This window comes from Mastigoproctus giganteus, chromosome 9, assembly GCF_048544385.1.
Source record: "Mastigoproctus giganteus isolate SK-2022 chromosome 9, ASM4854438v1, whole genome shotgun sequence".
Classification (NCBI taxonomy): Eukaryota; Metazoa; Arthropoda; class Arachnida; order Uropygi; family Thelyphonidae; genus Mastigoproctus; species Mastigoproctus giganteus.
The window spans coordinates 5652156-5677002 of NC_143583.1; the positions used below are offsets into that span (position 1 = coordinate 5652156).

At 37.8% G+C, this 24847-nt stretch overlaps 1 protein-coding gene across 1 annotated transcript in view; it reads left to right on the forward strand.

Annotated features, from left to right (window-relative positions):
• Nucleotides 1-24847, forward strand: part of tank (EI24 domain-containing protein tank) — a 155082-nt gene that overhangs the window by 24684 nt on the left and 105551 nt on the right. The window contains exons 4-5 of the mRNA XM_090381416.1: nucleotides 10540-10600; nucleotides 18660-18726. Of these exons, the coding sequence (XP_090237542.1) occupies nucleotides 10540-10600; nucleotides 18660-18726 (128 nt within the window). The remainder of the gene's footprint in view (nucleotides 1-10539; nucleotides 10601-18659; nucleotides 18727-24847) is intronic.

The window sequence follows — 24847 nt, forward strand, 5'->3', positions numbered from 1 at the left end:
AGGTTACCCCCTCCACTTTGGGAGGGTTTCAATCTCCCATGGGATTCAATTTCTACTCCTGACCAATAACACCCACTGTATTTACTGAGCGAGCAACAGTACAAATGCCATTTGTACTGTTGCTCAGCACTTTTACCAGTAAATGGCAAAGCACTTTTACCAGTAAATTTATCGAACCTTTGCATGCTTCTCACGAGGGCTTTCTTTACCTTCGCCATGAGTTCTAGTAGTTGTGGCAAATAATACATGGAAGCAAGCTAATACAGCATTATTTTCAATACTCATTTTCCCCCTACCATTTTTTTAAAATTTGTTTGTCCCCTTATTGAATAAGCATAATCAGCAAAAATTATGTTTACTCAATACCTTTAAAGCCCTAAACACTTCAATAAGATCTCACAAATGCTTTGTTTCCAAGTGCTCCAATTTGTAGAACTGAAGTCTTTTGTCGCAGTAGTAAGTGTTGTTCTTTGTGAAACTTTTTTTTTTCTCTGCATCAGTTCCAACAGATCCTGATTTTTCAAGAAATTAAGCTTCCAGGCTATATAATACTTAAGATGTGGCCTTATACAATGGGATAATCACCTCCTTGTTATTGCTGTCAAAGTTCCTGTATATGAAGTATATAATTTTTGAGGTTATGATGAACATCATGGTGAGATCCAATCTTCCTTACATTTCGAGGGTACAGCTCTAGAATGGTGTTCGCAGGCTGGCCGCTAGTTAGTACACCAGACCGAACCTATTGGTAACTCTTTAGGAGGCTTCCAGATCAGCTAGTGTATAGCATATCTTGCTACCTTTACTCTGCCGGATAGTGATTGGAGGGAGTCTGAGTAGCGTGTATTCTGGGAGTATTGTCTTGGCCATGTTATGTCAAGGATATATATATAATCTTTATTGTGTACAAAAGGATGTATACAATTTGCCCTTCACGGCAGCAATGCCAGGGGCTTCACATTGGCTGGTGGACAAAGGCCTTGAGGAGGGGGTCCACATCGAAGTTTGGGTTCATCCCCCAGGGCCAACAGTATAATAAGTTTCAGTTAAATTATTCACAATATATTCATAAAGATATTATACAGTATTTTTGACATTATATACAATATTGTACAGACATTCTTTTTAAATTTATTATACTGCCACATTACTGTGCAGTTTGCCTGGTTGAGTTTAAGTCATCAAGGATCTCTCTCCGGTATTTGCTATCCTTGACAAATTTCTAGAGGTCACCTTCGATTGCTTGAACTGTGATAAGCATCTGCTTGGGGAGAAAGCGGTCGCTAAGGGCTGGTCTATTATGGTTGGCTATAAGTGTTGGAGCTGACCCCAGTCCGGATTGAGGGATTCTCCAGCTGCACAGTTCCCATATATTTGGCTCCAAGATTATTCCAGTGGTCATTTTGGCAGTTAGGGTGAGGCTTCTTTCCATTATAAGATTTGGCAGTCGGGCAAAGTTCAGTGCAGTTGCCATCGCAGTTGTTCTTTGCTGAGGTGGACGATGATGTTTATGTGTGATCCAACGAAGGAGCCAATATTCGGAGGAGTACACACGCTTGATATTCGTGGGGATATTTCTGCAGATGCCCATATTTCTGAAGCGTATAACACGACGGAGTATACAGAGGTGTATACATACCGCCGAGTCACATCCAGATTCTTAATTTGAAGTAGTTGTTGTTTGGTAATCCACCGCATTTTGCAGAATTTTGTTATGAGCTTGTCAATGTGGGGTTGAAGGTCAATTTGCAATCGAAAACTACTCCCAAGTCTGTATGTGTATTTACCACTGGAAGGAGAATGCCATCTAGAGAAGCTTGGACTTCAGTGGGTTGGTGCTTCAACGAAAAGACAATTTGGGCTGATTTTGCAGGATTAATAAGTAGTCCAAATTGATGGAGATAGGATTCTAAGTCGTGTAACTTTCGATTGATCTTTTCATTAATTTTTGAGATATGTTCACCAGAGTTAATCTGGGTGTTTAGCTTAATATTGTTAGCATAGCAGATTATGTCTTCTTTCTCTTGAACAAATGGAATAATGACTACAGTAAATAATGCTCTGGATCTGGGTATATTCTTATCATGTGTAAGCCATATAAAAAATTTCATTACTTCATACAGCATGTCCCCTCAATTTTCCTTACTATTGAATACACCACGAATTGCAAACTAATAGAGTAAGCATATCTGCGAAAAGGTCTAAACCTCCCAAGCACTTCCTAGTTCATTTCACAAATATACGTGATCTCAATTCTAATCCCAATGATGTCCATTTCCACTTGCAGTCTGCCAAATCCCATGTACTTTTTCTGACAGAATCTCTGTTATCAGTTGATTCAACTATTGCTCATCTCAGTTGCCGAAATTATTTGCTATATGATTCCTTTCGCCTCAAAGGTGGTACTTGTGCATATGTCCATTCTAATATTCCCTGTCAGAGACTTGGTAATTAGGAATCTCTTCTTTTTGATCTTCTCTGGCTTAAAATCTCTCTACCTCATTTTGTCAAATTCATCTGTTGTCTCTACAGTTCTCCCAACTCCACTAATCACTTGGAGCTCTTTGACTTTCTCTCTTTGCAACTTGTCTTTCTCCAGTCCAACTTTCCTAACAGAGAAGTAATTTTCCTTGGTGATTTTAATGTTCACAACTCCAGCTGGCTTCCGTTTTTTAGTCACACCGACCCAGCTGGTCGAGATGCTGAGGCTTTTGCAATTTCTAATGACCTTGCACAGATTGTTTATTTACCTACAAGAATACCGGATTGCACAGATTGTTTATTTACCTACAATCCCAAACATATAGCCATCATGCCTGATCTTTTTCTCACAAACAACCCTTCTAAGTGCATTGTTGAAGTGAGTGGTCCTTTAGGTACCTCAGATCACAAATTGATGGTCTCTTCTTCAATGGAGCTTTTATCTCATGGCTATTCCCAACCTCGTATTATTTGGCATTACAAGAATGCAAAATGGGATGACCTGCGAGATTTATTTTCTTCTTTTCCTTGGTCGGATTACTGTTTCAAAACTTTTGATGTCAACGCTTGCTCAGATCGTGTCAGTGGAATTATTCTTGTAGGAATGGAATCGTTTATTCCACCCTCCACTTTAAAATCTTGTCCTTTATCTAAACCTTGGTTTACCAATAAATGTGCTAAGGCTGTTCAAGAGAAGAATGTTGCATATCGTAATTGGCTTGTATCCAATTCTTCAGTTTCATTTTCTGCCTATACCAAAGCTCGCAACAATTGTAAAGCAGTCATTAGTCAGTCCAAACTAGATTTTGAACAGGCTAAGAGTAGAAAACTTGCTTCTTGCCCTAAAGGTAGCTGAGCATTCTGATCTCTTGCAAAAGCTATTGGCTGCAACTTTTGCTCATCTCTGCTCCCACCTCTGTCCAAACCAGATGGTTCTGTTGTCATTTCAGCCAAGGATAAAGCAGACCTGCCAACATCCCATTTTTCTTCCAACTCATGTATTAATGATCTTGGTAAAACACCTCCAACCATTCCCAACAGGCTCCATTTAATGCCTCCTGCGGTCTTCCATCAAAAGGATGTCATAAGGATTTTGACGAATCTCGATGCTAAGAAAGCTCCAGGCCTGATGGTATTTCTCCACTTGTTCTCAAAATCTGTGTTCCTGAACTTTCTCCTGTTCTTTACCATCTTTTTTCACTTTCTTATTCCAAAGGTGTTTTTCCTTCTGCTTGGAAATTTTCTCATATCCAGCCAGTTCCTAAAAAAGGGTGACAAGTTGCTCCCATCCAATTATCGTCCCATTGCAATTACTTCTACTCTTTCTAAAGTAATGGAGAAATCAATTAACTGCCAACTCTTAAACTACCTATAAACCTTCAGTCTGATCAACGATCGCCAGTATGGATTCTGTCAGTGTCAATCCACTAGTGATATTCTGGTTTATGACCCATATGTGGACAAATTCAATGGAAAAGTTTGGTGAAACGCAAGCAGTTGCTCTTGACATCTCAAAGGCTTTTGATCGTGTTTGGCATAAAGGTCTTCTAAACAAGCTTCCATCTTCTGATTTGCCAGCCATTTTTTTGTAATTGGTTATCCAGTTTTCCCTCTGATCTCTCACTGAGGGTGATGGTAGATGGCTCTCTGTCTTCTAACTTCTCAACTAAAGCTGATATACCCCAAGGTTCAGTTCTTTCCCGTACTCTTTTACTTTTGTATATTAGCATTAGCATTAGTAGAGGCATTTGATGCAAGAAAGCAAGCTTATGCCGCATCAGCCAAAAAAATAAATAAAAAAATAACCACTTCCACTTCACCCCTCTGTTCATTCGAAATACCTGTCCAGCTCAGCCTTAAACTTATTTAGGCTATCAACTTCCACGACAAGGGATGGAAGTCTGTTCCACCAACCAACCACCCTCTGGATAAAGGCAAATTTCCTCACATCTATCCTACATCTGTCTTTCCTCAATTTGAATTTATGCCCTCTCAGGTGATTATTCTGAGCAAGAGGAAGAATCCCATCAGCATTGAGCATGCTCAAACTATTCAAGGCTTTATACACCTCTATCAGATCACCTCGCTGGTTCCTAGTCCCCAGACACTGTAATTTGCAAAACTTAAGCCTTTCTTCGTAAGAGCAACCCTTTGTTCCATTCACTAATCTTGTTGTCCTTCTCTGTACTCGTTCCAGCATCTCTACATCCTTCTTGAAATGAGGCCTCCAGATCTGTATACAATACTCTAGGTGTGGCCTGTCCATTGCCTTATACAAGGGAATAATCACCTCCTTATCCCTGCTAGAAAAATTCCTATATATCATCGACAATACACCATGAGCTACTCTTGCAGCCCGTCTGCACTGCTCAGAAAACTTCATATCTGCCTGCACAACCACCCCCAGGTTCCTTTCATTCTCTACCACTGTCAGTGTAGTACCACAGAGTTGATATGTTGCTCTGGGGTTGCTGTTTCCCATATGTAGTACTTTACATTTGTCAATGTTAAACTTCATTTGCCACCTCTCAGCCCATCTGCTCAACCTTTCCAGATCCTGTTGCAGTAGCATAGTATCAGTAGTGTCCTTGACAACCCTGCCAACCTTTGTATCGTCTGCAAACTTCGACATTAAGCTTGATATACCATCATCAATATCATTTATAAATACAGAAAACAATAATGGACCCAATACTGAACCCTGAGGGACTCCACTAATAACATTAGTCCACGATGAGCAGTGTTCATTGATTACCACTCTCTGTCTTCTCCCCCTCAACCACCCCTTTATCCATAGCAGCAGTTTGCCTCCAGTTCCACACTGCTTCAATTTGTGCCACAGTCTTCCATGTGCAACAGTATCAAAAGCCTTTCTAAGATCCAAGTATATAATATCAAAGTTATACCCTGCATCCACTTCTTTTGTGACTGCATCATAGTATCCAATCAAATTGGTCAGGCAAGACTTCCCCTGAACCAAAACGTGCTGTGTCTGAGCTATAACTGAAGTCTTGTCCAGATGATCCTGCAGTGCTTCTTTAACCAGTCCCACCATTAATTTTCCGGGAACAGAAGTTAAACTAACAGGTCTATAATTACTTGTGTCGCCCTTTGATCCTCCTTTGTGAATTGGGGTCACATTTGCACATCTCCAGTCCATAGATACTTCCCTGAGTTCAAGGAAGCTCTCATAATTATGGCTAAGGGTTTGCTTACTTCCTTTGCTGCCTCCTTTAATATAACTGGATAGATCCCATTCAACCCAGTCGCCTTTCTTGTATTTATCTTCAACAATTTGTCCTCCACTTTACTCTTAGTTATTACAAGATTCTCTAGCTTACTGCCAGAGTTGAATACACCTTTAGCATTCCCCTCGCTGAATAACTTCTCATGTGTGAATGTCGATGCAAAATATAGATTTAGTTTGTTAGCTACCTAACAAACTAAATCAATGAGCAGGATCATCAACAGTTGACCCATCGATATCAAGTGGTCCAATCTGATTCATCCCCTTCCTTCTAGAGTTTACGTAAGTAAAGAACTCTTTGCTGTTTTTCTTTGCATCCCTTGTCAAAGATTTCTTGTAATCTGCCTTCGCCTGCCTAACCTCCTTTGTAACTTGGTTACAGATCAACTTGTATCTATCATAGGCTTCTGTGTCACGTGTTAATTTGTATGTATCCCATGCATTTTTCATCTCTGCCATATGTCTCATTAGTTCATCTGACATCCACTTAGGTCTAAACCTTGAATAATATTTCTTATTTGGTATGTAAAGCTTAGTAGCTTCCAAGATAAGTTCTTTGAATGCTTCCCATTTTGAATTTGCTATTGGTAACATCATCAGTTGGTCCCACTGTATAAAATTTAAATACTGTCTCAGTCCATCGTAGTCGCCTTTACGAAAGCAATAACCCTTCCCTTTACCCCTAATGGCAGTTACCGCTTTGAGTAAATCCCACTTCAGCACACTGTGATCACTGCCACCTAGTGGTTCATTGACCTGCAGATTCTCAATGCATGAAGAATCACCACTGATAATCAAATCAAGAGTATTACCCCCCTCTAGTTGCCTCTCGAACATGCTGATGTAGAAAACAATCATCCAGTAAATCCACAAAAGCCTTGCTAGTGTGTGAGTGACCAGCCCCCAAACTCCAGTCAGTATCTGGGAAATTAAAATCCCCCATTATAAGACTCTCTGATTTACTGGCCCACTCTATTTCCCTGTACAGTTTCTTATTATACTCATCAGAGTCATTAGGTCTATAGCACACTCCTACTCTCAATTTTGATCTCCTAATGCTTATGTCACACCAAACTGACTCGACACTGCACTGTCCTGCGATGTCTACTGTCTTCACTTCCTTGGATTTTATGTATTTCTTACTAATAGCATAACCCTCCTCCCTTCCTATCCAGTCTATCCTTTCTGTAGACATTGTACCTCCCCCAAATTCCATTTCTGCATTCCTTATATCTGTGTGACACCACCTCTTTGAAATCCCCACAATATCTGCCTTTGATGTTTTGAGCAATACCTCAAATTCATCAAATTTATTTACTAAACTCCTAGCATTGGTGTACACGCAAGTATACATGCACCTGTTCTTTTTCTTAGCTACCCTAACACAATCCATGTGTTTATTTGTACCCCAATGACTCCCAGCAGTCTCTGAAATATCCTGAATCTTGTTTTTCAGGCTTCTGCTCATTCCAGTAGAAGCAGTGCAAGAATCTCTTTCACCTCTGCCAGTGGCTACTGTTAATCTATTCGTCTTTGTATCCCCCCAAGCTAGGAGTTTTCCGACCCACCTAACACTGCCTCGATAGCATCAGCAAATATTCTTGCACCCTTTCTATTTAAGTGTGTCCCATCCCCGTAGAAGCAATCTCTCCTGTTAACAAGTAACTGAAAAAAATAGCAAGTAGCTGAAAAAAATTCTACCCCTTGAGCCTTGCACAATCTTTCCAGGGCCGAATTGATCGACAAGGCTCTCATCATATACTCCCTCCTGTCGTGTCTGGGCAGAATTGCAGACACTTTCAAATTCAACCCTATTTCACAGCTTTTTTTCAACAGTGACCTGTACTTGTTAAGAAATTCTGCCGGTCTCCTACTCTTGATATCATTAGTGCCAATGTGTACAACTATATCACCTTTTGTGCCCTTAAAAGATGATATCTGCTCTACAACGTCATCAACCTTTGCCCCTGGCAGACATACCCTTGTCCTGTTCCACCTATCCTTTTTACAAAGCATGTTCCACGTTTCCCTGACAATACAGTCACCAACAACTACTAGTTCCTTTGGGACCAGTGCATTCTGCCTTGGGTGTTGCTGCTTTGTTTCACAATGACCAAGTTCAAGCTCTGGCATTGATGTGGGCAGCTGAGAGCTTGATGGGCCCCTCAATTTACTTAATTCGAGGGCATCCACCCTGTCCTTCAAGCTCTCATATAGGCCCATAAGAACGCTGAGTTGTTGCCTGATTTCGATACACTCCTTGCATCGCGCACACACAAAGACATCCCCCATGGCAATATCATGTCCCGTACCTGAATGCTCCACAAACATTATGCAAGCTGTGCATTTTAGAAGGCTGTGATTCAGAAGGCAACTGCCCCCCCTCAGTTCTCCTCTGAGCCACAGCACTTCTCATTAGCTTGAGCCTTTTGTTTTGCTGCTCTGGTCTGAGTCATGATTACTTTTAATTTAAATAAAATTTCAATTTCAGTTTATAACCCTAACTTATCTCCCAACACAGTTATAATGGTATATATATATTTTTTAGTGTCAAGTATTAACTTTCTCCGAGTTCCCTTTATATAACTTCCGTATCAGTTATGTATTAATTAATTATGTTACGTTTGTAATCTAAGTCGGTATATATATTTAGTTAAAGTGCAATTTAAATGCCAACGAAGTTCAACATGTTTAATAGATTTTACCGATCGCTGAAAATATTATAACCTATACTATACTAACGCTACCTAGGTTCGATATATAACGATCGTATGACAAAGAAAAAGGCAGGAATTTACGAACGGTAATCTATGGACACTTAAGTATTAATTAACTTTCAAATCTCGCTGTCTCGATTCAGAATAACTAACGATCCTTACTAGTTCTATAAACTACTTACAAAAAATAATTTGATGTAAAAAATATTCAATAAGCGGCTAAATCTGGCTAAAAAAACTTCTCGTTCAGCGGAGTTGTAACTTGTAACACGTGGATTTGATACCCTTACCGATACTTTTATGCAATTACAAGGCCGAGTAAAGAATAAATACACCAGATTAATCAGAAATATCACACAATGATGCTATACTACTAAATTTAAATCAAAAGTTTTAGAAAAACAATTTCAAATCAATAAATAAGAAAAATCCACTTAGCGGCTTTGAACACGTCTGGCCCCTACTAGCCTTGTCAGCAGACTCCTAAATTTGAGAAACCTTGTTCTGCACAAATTGCTCAGTCATTGCACAAAGGAATTGTTGTGTGCTTTTGTATAAGCAGAAAATGAAGCTGGGATTGCAATGAAAGTCGGCTGTGATATGCAACAATTTTATCTTGAACAGTCTTAGCACATTTATTGGTAAAACTAAGGTTTAGATTTAGGATAAGCTTTTAGGTTCGAATGTAGAATAAAGGATTTCATCTTTACAAGAATAATTCCTCTGATACAATCTGAGTAAACATTGGGATCAGAAGATTTAAGACAGTAATCCATCAAAGTTAGAGACAAATATGTGTAATGAAAAACAAATGAATGAGATTGGCAATAAGAGAGAGAGAGAGAGAGAGAGAGAGAGAGAGAGAGAGAGAGAGAGAGAGAGAGAGAGAGAGAGAGGAGGGTGAATCATTACCAAGTTGTGATCTGAAGTGTATCTAGAGGCCCACTGACTGTGTACTTTGAAGCATTGTGTGTGAGATATCAAGGGTATTGGGTGTATAGTTATGATTGTCTGGGATTCTGGTAAATAAATGTAATAAGCTCAGTAAGTCATTAGTAATTGCAAAAGCCTCAGCATCTTGTCCAGCTGGGCCTGTGCAACAAGAAAACTGAAACTGACTGTATACATTAAATCATGGAAAATTACCTCGCTGTTAGGAAGGTGGGATGGAGAAAGTAGACATTCAAAGAGTTCAGAGTGATTAGTACACTTCAAGTAATGAAAGATGATACAGACAAATCACAATGGGGCAGAGATTTTAAATCAGAGGAGGTTCAAAATTAGGAAGTCTGACAAGGAATATCTGAGTGGACTTATGCACAAGTACTGCCATTTCAAGTGAAAAGAATCAATGTGAATAATTAGGAGAACTGAGATGAGCAGTGGTTGAAACATTCAAAAATTCGGATATTTTCAGAAATAGTAATTGAGACTTGGCAGACTGTAGGTGGAAAAATGGACAACATTGAGATTGGTCTATAATGGACCTGCATCTAACCTCATTAATGGGCTGTTCTGTTATTTGATAGTGTATTTAGCCTTCCACCAAACAGATGGCAGTAACCAAAGGGTCATATTGGGGCTGGGGGTCAGCACCACATTACTAATAAATAGTATTATATGTCTGTATTATTATATGATCATATTATATGGGCGCCTCCGTAGCCAGGTGGGAAGGAGCAGCAGTGCGTAGCACACGCTTCTTGATTAGACCGGGGTTCGAGCCCTGTCACCATCAAATACGGAGGATGCGGAAAGGTCAGGGAACGACCACCGCATATCCCGGAGCAATATGGCCTTAGTTGCTAATGCTCCTAAAAACCAAATAACTAACTAACTAACTAACTCATATTATATGATCATATGTCTGTATTATTATATGATCATAACAACTAACTGGTTATGATCCTTTTTTGCTTTAATTTATTTTGTTTTCTATGAGAGGTATAGGATCTTTACTGTAACTTACCTGTACTTGATTTCTGTTCTCTTGTAATTAAAAATAAAAATAGTGCTTCCTTAATAAATATTTTTAGATGTAGGAAACAATTACTACTTTACCCTATTTTAAATTTATTGAAGTTTGTTTTACAGGCCAAATAAAATTCTGAGCCGAATTGGACAGTGTTGTGCCTTAAATGGTGGTGTATTTCTGGTAAGTTGATTTCTAGATTGTGGAATATAGTACAGTAAACTATCAAATTTACAGATTTAATGGTGTGTAGGCGGGGGGAGTATCTGTAATTGCCAAGTCTGTTAAATTGAAAGTAATTTTTTTAGATACCATCTGTACTCCACATAATTGAAAATTTAAGCAGTTATTCTGTGTACGTACATATTATAAATGCTGAAACTTAAGTTAAACAATAAAAAAAAAATGCTTTTATTTGCTGTGACTTTATTGGTTGATAAATAATAATAATGTGTAATTAGTAGACAGTAATTTTCACTGATTGTATAATAGAACTCTGTTGCAGTCAGTTTTCTTTTATCCATTAAATCCAAAAGTCTGTAAAATTCACGCTTTACTTTGTTGATAAAGCAGAGGGGCTTCTGTAAGGTCACTAAGCACCCTAATAAAACCTTTCATTTAAATTTTGATACGTGAATGTATTGATTGATACATAACTAGTAGACAGAAATTTACACTGATTGTATAACTACTCTGGTGCCATTCAGATTTCTTTTACCATTATCGAAGTCTGTAAAATCAAAGCTTTACTGTATTGATAAAGAAGAGGTCATTTGTATGGTCATGGGTTACTAAATCCTTCATTTAAACTAATTTTAATTTAAACTAATTTAGTAATCCTTCATTTAAAGCTAATCATGTATTAAACCCTTCATTTAATAAATGATTAGCATTTGCAGTGGCTTATGCATGACACCTCCTATTTTGCTCATTCATTACCTCCAGTAGCTTGCCTAGTTCTTCCTCGAATTTATTTAAACTATCAACTTCAACAACAGATGGAAGTTTGTTCCAACAATCAACCACCAGTTGGCTAAAGAAAAACTTCCACACATCTATTCTGCAACTGTTCTTCCTCAGTCTGAATTTGTGCCCCTCTCCCTCATTTGTGTGCTCTGACCAAGAGGAAGAATCCTCTTGGTCAGAATCCAGTATTGAGCTTGCTCAATCCATTCAAAGCCTTAAACACCTTGATCAGATCACCTAACAGATGCTTAGTCTCCAGACACTACAATTTGCAGAACTAAATCTTTTCTTGGTAGGAACACCCCTTTGTTCTGTTCACCAATCTCGTTGCTCTTCTCTGCATTCATTATCAACTCCTTCCTAAGATGGGCATCCAGATCTGTATGCAGGACTCAAGATGAGGCCACACCATTACCTTATACAATGGGATAATTATCTCCTTATCCGTGTGAGCAAAATTTCTGTATAACATCGACAAAACCCCATTAGCTTTCTTTGCAGCCTGTTTGCATATCTCTGACTGAATAATTCGAGGCCTTATACACCTCAGTGAGATCGACTCACAGACGCCTAGTCTCCAGACACTGTAATTTGCAGAACTTTAGCCTTTCTTGGTGTAACCATTTGTTCTCTAACCAATGTCGTTGCTCTTTTCTATAGTCGTTCCTGCAGCTCTACATCCTTCCTAAAATGAAGCCTCCAGACCTATGGCTTGACCATTGCCTTATAGAAAGGGATAATCACTTCATTATCCCTGGTAGCAAAAGTCCTGTATATCATTGACAAGACACCATGAGCTACTCTTGCAGCCTGTCTCTGCTGCTGCTCAGAAAACTTCATATCTGACTGTACAGTTCATCCCCACATCTTTTTCATTCTCCACTACTTTGAGTATAGTACTTCATGGTTAGTACCTTATTCTGGGGTAAAAGCCAGACACTGCTACACATATGCAATACTTTGCAATGTTAACTTTAATTTGCCACTTATCAGCTCATCTGCCTAATTTTTCTAGATCCTGTTGCAGTAGTGTGCTGTCATTACTAATCTTGACAACCTTCGTATAATCTGCAAACTTGGACATTAAGCCTGATATACTTTCATCAATATCATTGATAAATAAAGAAAACAACAATGGGCCCAACACTGAACCCCGAGGTTCCCACTAATAACATTAGTCGAGGAAGAGCAGTGTCTGTTGATTACCACTGTCTTCTCTCACTGAACCATCCCTTTATCCAAAGCAGCAACTTGCCTTTTATTCCATGCTGCTCCAATTTGTACAGTAGTCTTCCATCAGCAACAGTATCGAAAGCTTTCTTGTACAATATATATATATATATATATTTTTTTTTTTTCATCCAGTGCATATGTGACCACATCGTAGTATCCTATAAAATGGTCAGACAAGACTTTCCTTAAAAAACATATGCTCTGTCTAAATTATTACTGCAGTCTTGTCTAGATGATTCTGCAATGCGTCTTTAACCAGTGACTCCATTATTTTCCACAGAACAGAAGTTAAACTAATAGGTCTATGATGAGGTCGCTCTTTGGTCCCCCTTTATGAATTTAGGATATATTTGCACATCTCTAGTATGTGGGGACTTCCCTGAGCCCAAGGATGCTCTCATAACTATGGCTAAGGGTTTGCTTACTTCCTTTGCTGCCTCCTTTAATAGGCTTCTGTTTGCTTCATGATTTACATTCATCCTTATGCATTTTCTTTCTCTGTGACAGGTCTTATTATTTCTTCTGACATCCATTTAGGCCTAAACCTTGAAGAGTATTTCTTAATGAAAGGCTTAGCAGCTTCTAAGATTAATTCCTTGAATGCTTCCCATTTAGAATTTGCTGTTGGTAACATCATCAGTTGGTCCCACTGTATAGAATTTAACTAAGACCTTAATGACCTTAATGAAGGCAAAAACCCTTCCATTTACCCCTGATTGTTGTTACATCTTTGAGTAAATCCCGCATCCTACTCTGATTGCTGACACCTAGTGGTTCTTTAATCTGCACCTTAATGCATGAATAATTACTGCTGATAATCAGATAAAGAGTATTATTCACTCTGGTTGCTTCTTAAACAGGCTGCTGTAGAAAATAATCATCCACTAAATCCAGAAAAGTCTTGCTAGTGTGCAAGTGACCAATCCACAAATTCCAGTTAATATCTTTGAAGTTAAAATTCCCCATTATAAGACAGTCTGATTTACTGGCCCACTCTGTTTTTGATGTACAGTTGTTTGTTGTACTGATCGGAGGCATTGGACCTATAACACATTCCTACCATTTTTGCTTTCATACTCTCTCATTTTTCTACTCTCATTTTTGCTGATGTCATAATGATTCATCATTGCACTATCCACCCATGTCAACTGGATTCTCTTGCTTAGATTTTATTATTTTTTTTTTAATTAACAGCATAACCCCTCTTCCTTTCCTATTGTGTCTGTCTTTTCTGTGCACATGGTACTCCCCAAATTCAAATTCTTCATTCCATATATCCATGTGGATATAAGGAATGCAGATGTAGTTGTTGGTGACTCTATTGTCAGGGAAACGGCGAACATGCTTTGTAAAAAGGATAGGTGGAACAGGACCAGGGTATGTCTGCCAGAAGCAAAGGTTGATGACGTTGTAGAGCAGATATCATCTTTTAAGGGCACAAAAGGTGATATAATTGTACACGTTGGCACTAATGATATCAAGAGTAGAAGACCGGCAGAATTGCTTAACAAGTACAGGTCACTGTTGAAAAAAAGCCGTGAAATAGGGTTGAATTTGAAAGTGTCTGCAATTCTGCCCGGACACGATAGGAGGGAGTATATGATGAGAGCCTTGTCGATCAATTCGGCCCTGGAAAGATTGTGCAAGGCTCAAGGGGTAGAATTTTTTTCATCCTGGACTGTACTTGTTAACAGGAGAGATTGCTTCTACAGGGATGGGATACACTTAAATAGAAAGGGTGCAAGAATATTTGCTGATGCTATCGAGGCAGTGTTAGGTGGGTCGGAAAACTGCCAGCTTGGGGGGAGACAAAGACGGATAGATTAACAGTAGCCAATGGCAGAGGTGAAAGATTCTTGCACACTGCTTCTATTGGAATGAGCAGAAGCCTGAAAAACAAGATGCAGGATATTTCAGAGACTGCTGGGAGTCATTGCGGTACAAGTAAACACATGGGTTGTGTTAGGGTAGCTAAGAATAGAAATAGGTGCATGTATACTTGCGTGTACATCAATGCTAGGAGTTTAGTAAATAAATTTGATGAATTTGAGGTATTGCTCAAAACATCAAAGGCAGATATTGTTGGGATATCAAAGACATGGTGTCACACAGATATAAGGAATGCAGAACTGGAATTTGGGGAGTACAATGTCTACAGAAAGGATAGACAGGGTAGGAAGGGAGGAGGGGTTATGCTATTAGTTAAGAAATACATAAAATCCAAGGAAGTGAAGCCAGTGGACATCGCTGGACAGTGCAGTGTCGAGTCAGTTTGTTGTGACATAAGCATTGGGAGATCAAAATTGAGAGTAGGAGTGTGCTATAGGCCTAATGACTCTGATGAGTATAATAAGAAACTGTACAGGGAAATAGAGTGGGCCAGTAAATCAGAGATTCTTATAATGGGAGATTTTAATTTCCCAGATATTGACTGGAATTTGGGGCCTGGTCACTCACACACTAGCAAGGCTTTTGTGGATTTATTGGATGATTGTTTTCTACATCAGCATGTTCGGGACGCAACTAGAGGGAGTAATACTCTTGATTTGATTATCAGTAGTGATCTTTGTGCATTCAGAATCTGCAGATAAAGGAACCACTAGATGGCAGTGATCACAGTGTGCTGAAGTGGGATTTACTCAAAGAGGTAACTACCATTAGGGGTAAAGGGAAGGGTTATTGCTTTCGTAAAGGCGACTACGATGGACTGAGACAGTATTTAAATTCTATACAGTGGGACCAACTGATGATGTTGCCAACAGCAAATGCAAAATGGGAAGCATTCAAAGAACTTATCTTGGAAGCTACTAGGCTTTACATACCAACTAAGAAATATTGTTCAAGGTTTAGGCCTGAATGGATGTCAGATGAACTGATGAGGCATATGGCAGAGAAGAAACATGCATGGGATACATACAAATTAACACATGACACAGAAGCCTATGATAGATACAAGTTGATCTGTAACCAAGTTACAAAGGAGGTTAGGCAGGCGAAGGCAGATTATGAGAAATCTTTGGCAAGGGATGCAAAGAAAAACAGCAAAGAGTTCTTTACTTATGTAAACTCTAGAAGGAAGGGGATGAATCAGATTGGTCCACTTGATATCGATGGGTCAACTGTTGATGATCCTGCTCAGGTAGCTAACAAACTAAATGAATATTTTGCATCAACATTCACACATGAGGAGTTATTTAGCGAGGGGGAAAGCCAGAGGTGTATTCAACTCTAGCAGTAAGCTAGAGAATCTTGTAATAACTGAGAGTAAAAAGGAGGAAAAATTGTTGAAGATAAACACAAGAAAGGCACCCGGGGTGGTTGGGATCTATCCAGTTATATTAAAGGAGGCAGCAGAGGAAGTAAGCAAACCCTTAGCCATAATTATGAGAGCTTCCTTGGACTCAGGGGAGGTACCCACAGACTGGAGATGTGCAAATGTGACCCCAATTCACAAAGGAGGATCAAAGGGTGACACAAGTAATTATAGACCTGTTAGTTTTAACTTCTGTTCCAGGAAAATTAATGGAGGCACTGCAGGATCATTTAGACAAGACTTCAGTTATAGCTCGGACACAGCATGGTTTTGTTAAGGGGAAGTCTTGCCTAACCAATTTGATTGGATACTATGATGCAGTCACAAAGGAACTGGATGCAGGGAATAACTTTGATATTATATACTTGGATCTTAGAAAGGCTTTTGATACTGTTGCACATGGAAGACTGCTGCACAAATTGGAGCAGTGTGGCATTGGAGGCAAATTGCTGCTGTGGATAAAGGGGTGGTTGAGGGGGAGAAGACAGAGAGTGGTAATCAATGGACACTGCTCATCGTGGACTAATGTTATTAGTGGAGTCCCTCAGAGCTTAGTGTTGGGTCCATTATTGTTTTCTGTATTCATAAATGATATTGATGATGGTATATCAAGCTTAATGTCGAAGTTTGCAGACGATACAAAGGTAGGCAGGGTTGTCAAGGACACTACTGACACTATGCTGCTGCAACAGGATCTGGAAAGGTTGAGCAGATGGGCTGAGAGGTGGCAAATGAAGTTTAACATTGACAAATGTAAAGTACTACACATGGGAAACAGCAACCCCAGTGCAACGTATCAACTCTGTGGTACTACACTGACAGTGGTAGAGAATGAAAGGGATCTGGGCGTGGTTGTTCATGCAGATATGAAGTTCTCTGAGCCTGAACAGTGCAGACGGGCTGCAAGAGTAGCTCATGGTGTATTGTCGATGATATATAGGAATTTTTCTAGCAGGGATAAGGAGGTGATTATTCCCTTGTATAAGGCAATGGACAGGCCACACCTAGAGTATCAGATCTGGAGGCCTCATTTCAAGAAGGATGTAGAGATGCTGGAACGAGTACAGAGTACAACAAGATTAGTGAATGGAACAAAGGGTTGCTCTTACGAAGAAAGGCTTAAGTTTTGCAAATCACAGTGTCTGGAGACTAGGCGCCAGTGAGGTGATCTGATAGAGGTGTATAAAGCCTTGAATGGTTTGAGCATGCTCAATGCTGATGGGATTCTTCCTCTCGCTCAGAATAATCACCTGAGAGGGCATAAATTCAAAATGAGGAAAGACAGATGTAGGATAGACCTGCGGAAATTTGCCTTTAGACAGCGGGTGGTTGGTTGTTGGAACAGACTTCCATCCCTTGTCGTGGAAGTTGATAGCCTAAATAAGTTTAAGGCTCAGCTGGACAGGTGTTTTGAATGAACAGAGGGGTGAAGTGGAAGTGGGTTTTTTTTTTTTTTTTTTTTTTTTTTTTGGCTGATGCTGTATAAGCTTGCTTTCTTGCATCAAATGCCTGTACTAATGCTAATGATGTGTTGACCAGCACTTCAAATTTATTTGCTATACTCCTAGCACTGTTATACATTCACCTGTCTTTACTTTTAGTTAATCTAACACAGCCCATTTGTTTACTTGTTCCATGATGACTCTCAGCAGTCCTTGAAATTGCTGGAACCTTGCTTTCAAGGTTCCATATTGCCAGGGCTGCTGCTCATTCCAATAAAATAATATCAGCAAATATTCTTGCACCCTTTCTATTTAAGTGTATCCCATTCCTGTAGAAGCAATCTCTTCCGTTAACAAGCACAGGCCAGGCTGAGAAAAATTCTACCCCACGAGCCTTTCCCAATCTCTCCATTGCCAAATTGATTGGCATGCTCTCATCATATACTCCCTCCTATTGTTTCTGGGCAGAATTTCAGACACTTTCAAATTCAACCCGAATTTGAGGCTTTTTTTCAACATTCACATGTACTTGTTAAGTAATTCTGCTGTTCTCCTACTCTTAATGCCATTAGTGCCAATGTGTACAACAGTATCACCTTTTGTGCCCTTAAAATATTACATCTGCTCTGCAATATCATCAACTTTTGCTCCTGGCAGATATACTCTTGTCCTATTTCGCCTATCCTTTTTGCACAATATATTTCACATTTCTCTGACAATAGAGTCACTGTCAATAACTAGTTCCTGCAGGACCAGTGTGTTCTGCCTTGAAGATTGTTACTGTGTTGTCTGATGTATAAGAGTGAGCTCTTACATTGCATTGGGCAACTGAGAGCTTATGTGTTAACTGGCATTTCCAGGACTTTGGATTGTGTTTGGTTTAAAGGCCTTCTCAACAAGATGTCATCTGTTTTTTGCAATTTCTCTGTGTTGATTGTTCATTGCAGGTGGTAGAAAGTGGCTTTATCTTCTAATTTCTATACTAATGCTTTTGTACCTCTAGGTTTAGTTCTTTGAGCTACTCTTTTTTTCTGTTGAATATTAATGACCTACTTCCACTTCCTGTTCATGGTTGAATGTAGCAGAGTATGTTCCGTCTTGAAAGTTTGAGATACCCTGCCATTCACAAACAGCTTCAGTTTCATCAAGTGTAACTAAAACTTTTTTTGAGAGAACTTTGTATCCATTTTGTTGTTTTATGAAAAACTTGTCATTATTATATTTAGAAAACATCTTATATGAATTATACTTAATTAAAAGTTAAACAAGTTTCTTTTTTTAATTTCAGGTCAGTATCTGTTTTTTTGATAAGATTGTACTTCCACTGCTTCATTACTTTATACATCACACTTGGGGTAAGTTAACTTATTTTAATGGATTCTTTTGATTTTTGACTGAACCAGTTATACAGTTTTTGATTCATTTTGATTTTTTTATTTTTGATCAAAAAAAGGTGTCAGCATAAAAAAAAATTCATTTTTTTTATGCTGACACTAAGCATGAAATGTATTAGAGCCTATAATACTGAAGTATACGTGGAATTGAGCTACCAGCTTAATTTCTCTAATAGCAGTGTCAAAACTACCATATTGCCAGGGCCTACATCATGCAGCAATTTGATTTAGTGTCCTGCATGTGGAGTATTAGTTCAGACTTTTAAATTTATTGAAACTACTCACTTCTCTAACACCAGATGTAAGTCTCTTCCAAAGTTTATTCCACCCCTGTCAGATTATCCTGTTGCATTCTAAGGTAAGGATAAAACTAACTTACTCGCATCAACTCTTGTGCTTATGATCTTGCTAAATCACCTTTTACCATACCGAATAAACTCCACTCAATGTCTCTCATGGTCTTCTGAACAGAATTCTGAATAAATGTGATGCCAAAAAAGCTCTAGGTCTTAATGGCATTTCTTCCACTTGTTCTCAAAACTTGTGCACCTTGCTCCTGTTCTATGTCATCTTTTTACATTTCATTATTTCAACTGGTGTTTTTTTCCGTTCTGCTTGGAAAATTTCCCACATACATCTATTTCCCAAAAAGCATGTTAAAAAGCAATTATCTTATTTCAAATTATCTTTTCATTGCACTTATTTCTATTCATTTCATAGTAATGAAGAAATCCATGAAACCACTGCTTCTGTCGTCATCTGAACTTTCCATCTGATCTTTGTTCACCAATATGAATTCCACCAGTGTTGATCTATTGTTAAAAGGTATTGGCTGAAGTTACTCTTCTTGAGAAATTCAATGGAAAATTTTAAAGATGCTGAAGCATTTGCCTCTGGCATTTCTAAGGGTTTTGATCATGTTTGGCATAAAGGTTTTCTATCCCAAACACTATCAAATGCATTGTTGCCAACTGTTTTTAGTAGTTGGGTAGCCAATTTTCTTTCTGACAATTTATGGTTGATAGATGGCTCTTTATCATCTGTGGTGTTTCCCAAGGTTTAATTCTTTCTCCCACTTTCTTGCTGCTTATTTATTTTTTACCTTCCTCTGGCTGAAAATAATATTTCAGTCTTCCTTTGACAGAAGAGTCTACTGTTCATATGTTCATTTTGATAACACTCAAATTTCTAAACAAGATCGCATCTCTATTAGGCATTATCATGACTTCTCATCTCTCTCTCTTACCATAAGCACCTCCAAACATTGCTTCCTTTGCCTCAAAAAAAACTGGGTTTTATTTTTCATTCTATGCATTACTTTTCTTCTGAATGACTACTCATACTATACAAATCTGCTAGACCATGGTATATTGGTTGATCAAAGGGTGACACGAGTAATTACAGACCAGTTAGTTTAACTTCTGTTCCAGGTAAAATAACGGAGTCACTGGTTAAAGATGCATTGCAGGATCATCTAGACAAGACTGCAGTAATAGGTCAGACACAGCATGGGTTTGTTAAGGGAAAGTCTTGTCTGACAAATTTGATAGGATATTATGATGTGGTTACAAAGGAACTGGATGCAAAAAATAATTTTGATATCATATATTTGGATTTCAGAAAAGCTTTGACACTGTTACGCATGGAAGACTATTGTATAAATTGTAGCAGAATGGTATTAAGGTTAAGTTGCTACAATGGATAAAAGGATGGTTAAGTGGGAGAAGACAGAGGGTGGTAATCAATGGGTGCTGCTCTTCGTGGACTAATGTTATTAATGGAGTCCCACGGGGTTCGGTGTTGGGTCCACTGTTGTTTTGTATATTTATCAATGATATTGATGAAGGTATATCAGGCTTAGTGTCGAAGTTTGCAGATGATACAAAGGTTGGCAGGGTTGTTAATGACAGTAATGGCAGCGTGCTATTGCAACAGGATCTAGATAATTTGGGCAGATGGGCTAAGAAGTGGCAACTGAAGTTTAACCTTGACAAATGCAAAGTACTGCATATGGGTAGAAGTAACCCCGGAGAAACGTACCAACTAGTCCTACACTTAAGGTGGTAGAAAATGAAAAAGACCTGGGAGTAATTGTGCAGTCAGATATGAAGTTTTTTGAGCAATGCAGACAGGCTTCCAGGGTTAACGCCTTGAGTACTGCGTACAGGTCTGGAGGCCTCATTTTAGGAAGGATGTAGATTTGCTTGACCATGTACAGAGAAGGGCAACAAGATTGGTGAGGGGAATGAAGGGATTCTCTTACCAAGAGAGAGAGGTTTAAGTTCTGCAAATTGCAGTGGCTGGAGACTAGGCACCTGTGCGGTGATCTGATTGAGGTGTATAAGGCCTTGAATGGGTTGAGCACACTGAATTCTGATGGGATCCTTCTACTTGTTCAAATTACGAACCTAAGCGGGCATAAATTCAAATTAAGAAAAGACAGATGTAGAATAAATGTGCGGAAATTTGCCTTTAGCCAGCGGGTGGTTAATTGCTGGAACAAACTTCCATCTGTCATTGTGGAAGTTGATAGGTTAAATAAATTTAAGGAGGAACTGGACAGGCATTTGGAGGGAATGGTGTGAATTTTTTTTTTTTGGCTGATGCTGCATAAGCTCATACACTTGCTTTCTTGCATCACATGCCGCTACTACTACTACTATATTGAAAGTTTCAATTTTGTAAATTGAGTAGAAATTATTAGTTTTTTTCGGGGAAGTGGGGACAACTTTCAAGTTAGGGTTAAAAATTAGAGCTTAGTGGCGGACATAAACAGATACTCCTATTCAGGAAAGAAGAGCAATATGTCATAACCATAAGTGTGTGCAGTAAGTGAAGGACGTAAGTTGGATTGATCAGTGTCAACAATGGTTAACATAAATATGAACATTAGGACAGTCTGCATCTTTCCCCATCTGCACCAATCACAAGCCGTCAAATTTGCACCCTATACCAAGCTACGCTGCACTTTAAACCAAATAGGCTGTAGTGATGCTATTGAATCTTATGTGATTTCAATTATTATTATTCACTCTTTTGAAGCTGTTTTCGAAATACCTCACGCTTAACAGGGTCAGTTATTATTTTCATGCCCAGTTGAACCAATGAGACTTAAATTTTCAACCTAGACTTAAACAAAAAACTGCACATCAAAATTTTGACTCAACACTCAATAACTCATTTGCCATTTCTATACAATATTGTCAATTTAAGGAACACTTAAAATTTAAGTTACATTGGTGCAACCGGCCATTTTAATCAATTTACGCATGAAGTTTCACCTACCTACTTAAAAAATCTAATGTTTATTTTTCCCCCTATAATTTAAGTATTTAAAGATCACTTGGTCAATGTAATTTGATACACCATGTAGGTATTATTAATATAATTATTGAAATAGTAATTATTTACCCTAGTTTCACTGTAACACTGTATGTGTATCAAAAATAACAATATCTATTTTATTCATTTGAATTTTCGGTAAGCCCTTCCCCGGGAGATACCGGGTGATCGTAAAAATTTTAGTTTTTTTTTTTTTTTTTTAATGTGTGGTTGTTAAATCATTTTTATTTATAGAACAAAAATTTAATGATTTTTTTATTAAAGGGGTGTTAAATATTTTTTTGTAGTGGTTTTGTTCTTGGGAGGGGGTTACCGAATTTTCAATAAAGTGTTTTATTCTTAGTGTTAAATATAAAATAATACGGCTGAAACTTTTATGGTAAAACATGCATACTTTTACAGTTATTATTTTTTTTACTTTACTCCATAAATTGCAGATGTCTGTCTATGTATATAAATAGCGTAGTGGTGCAGAAAAACAACAAAAAAGTAAGGGAAACCACCGAAAAATTAAACAAAATGCAGAAGAGAGATAAGTTTTTCCAGTGACAACCACAAGCCACACGTAATGTACCAGCTGAATTGAGTGAAGATCGCCATGCTACATTGGATCTGGCGCAAGAACAAATGATGATCAAGACCATGAAGTTATGGAAAATGAAGCAGTAAGTCCAGAAACAAACTCATTTGTTTACGAAGGTTCAAGATTAGATCCCTCAGTTATTTCGCAACAGTATCCAACAGACCGTGCAAATTTTTCAGAAAATATTTCTGATGCAGACAAACGTATGAAAATAGCTTCAGTTCCATGCCAACCTAAAGGTCCCTTTCCGATTACTGTACGAAATAATAGGTAGAGGTAATTTTCTGAATTTTATTATTATAGTAAAACAACAAAAGCTGGTCTTAAAGTGCAAGTTACGTGGCTATGTTATTCTCAAAAATCAGATTTTGTGTATTGTGAACCGTGTTGGTTATTTGGAGATCCTTCTAATACAGATTTAAAAAAATCTTGGATAAACAGCATATCTGACTGGAAAAATTTATCTAATAAAATTAAAAGACACGAAGCTTCCTCTGTTCACATTTCTGCTTGTATAACATACGATCTTTGGCGCACAAATAAAACAATTGATGCTGAATTAGTAACCAGTATAACTAAAGAAAAAAATTTCTGGAGACAAGTTTTGAAACGCATTATTCATGTTACATTAGTATTAAGCAGTTGCAGCATGGCATTCAGAAGTCACCGAGAAAATTTGAATGATAAAAATATAAAAAGTGGAATTTTTTTGTCTATAATTGAGCTTCTATCAAACTATAATCCCATATTAAAGGAATTAATTTCAAAACTTAATTAACGGTCAAGATATTTGAGTTCAACTATTCAAAATGAAATTATTTGTTTTTTATCTGAGAAAGTCAAAAATGTTATTATTGATGAAATAAAGTCTGTGCCGTTTTTCTCTGTAATCATGGACACTACCCAGGATGTCACAAAAACTGATCAGATGAGTCAAATATATTGCTATGTTACTGTAAAAACAGAAAATGATATACCATCAGAAATCATAATGAGCGATTTTAGGGATTTTATAGTATAAAAGATCAATCAGTTAGCAAAACTGAAAGTGTTATTATTTACTGTATAGAATCCAAAGGGCTAGATTTGCAGAACTGCTGAGGTCAAGGATATGATGGTCCCGCAACAATGAGTGGGCCATATAGCAGTGTGCAGTCAAGAATATTACAAAAAGTTCCAAATGCCTACTATGTTCATTGCACGGCACATAAGTTAAACTTAGTAATTACTGATGCTGTGAAAAAAGTAGCTGACGTGGCTTTATTTTATGACATAATTGAAAATATGTACTCATTTTTTGCGGAGGGTATTGTACGATGGGACCTATTGACTCAAACAGAATGTAGATGCAAACGATAGCGCTATATCAGCAATTACTCTAAAGAAATTGTGTCCAACACATTGGTCATTAAGATTTGATTGTTTACTAGCATTGTACTATAGATTTACAGATGTCCTAAAAACGTTAGCAAAAATAATATTAGTGTCTGAAAAAAACGACAAGATATGCCAAGAATTGGTTTGCAAAAAAAAAAAAAAAATTTAAAACGTTAGAATTTGTTTTCCTTTTGGTATTAAATTACAAAATATTGGAATCAATTAATTTAACTTCAAAGTTACTGCAACAAAAAAATCTAGATCTCGGTAAGGCAATGTGTCATTTAGAGGCGTATTTAAATTCTATGGTTTTGCTAAGAGATAATTATGAAGAAAATAAAAGTTTTGCGTTTTCTTTAGCAAGATCTTGGGGAATAAATTTAAATTTTAGTAACAAACACAATAGGAAAGTTAAAATGTTTGAAGATTTAGCTCAAGACAAATGACTTCAAGATTCTGAAAGACGGTTTAAAGTTGATATATGCTATGCAACAATAGACATTGTGATACATCAATTAAAATCTAGGTTTCTTAATACAAAAAATGTTGTAGGTAGTTTTAAATTTTGCAACAAGAAACACTTATCTTTTAGTGACGTAGCTCTGCAACAAGCGGCTGTAGAATTTCAAAACCAATACAATAAAGATATTTCTGATGACTTTCCACAGCAGCTATTAAATTTAAGATCATCTTTTGGACAAGAAATTTCAAAACTTAATTCAATTCGGGACTTGCGCAACCTTATTTTAATTAAAAACATGTTGTTATCTGCATTTGTTA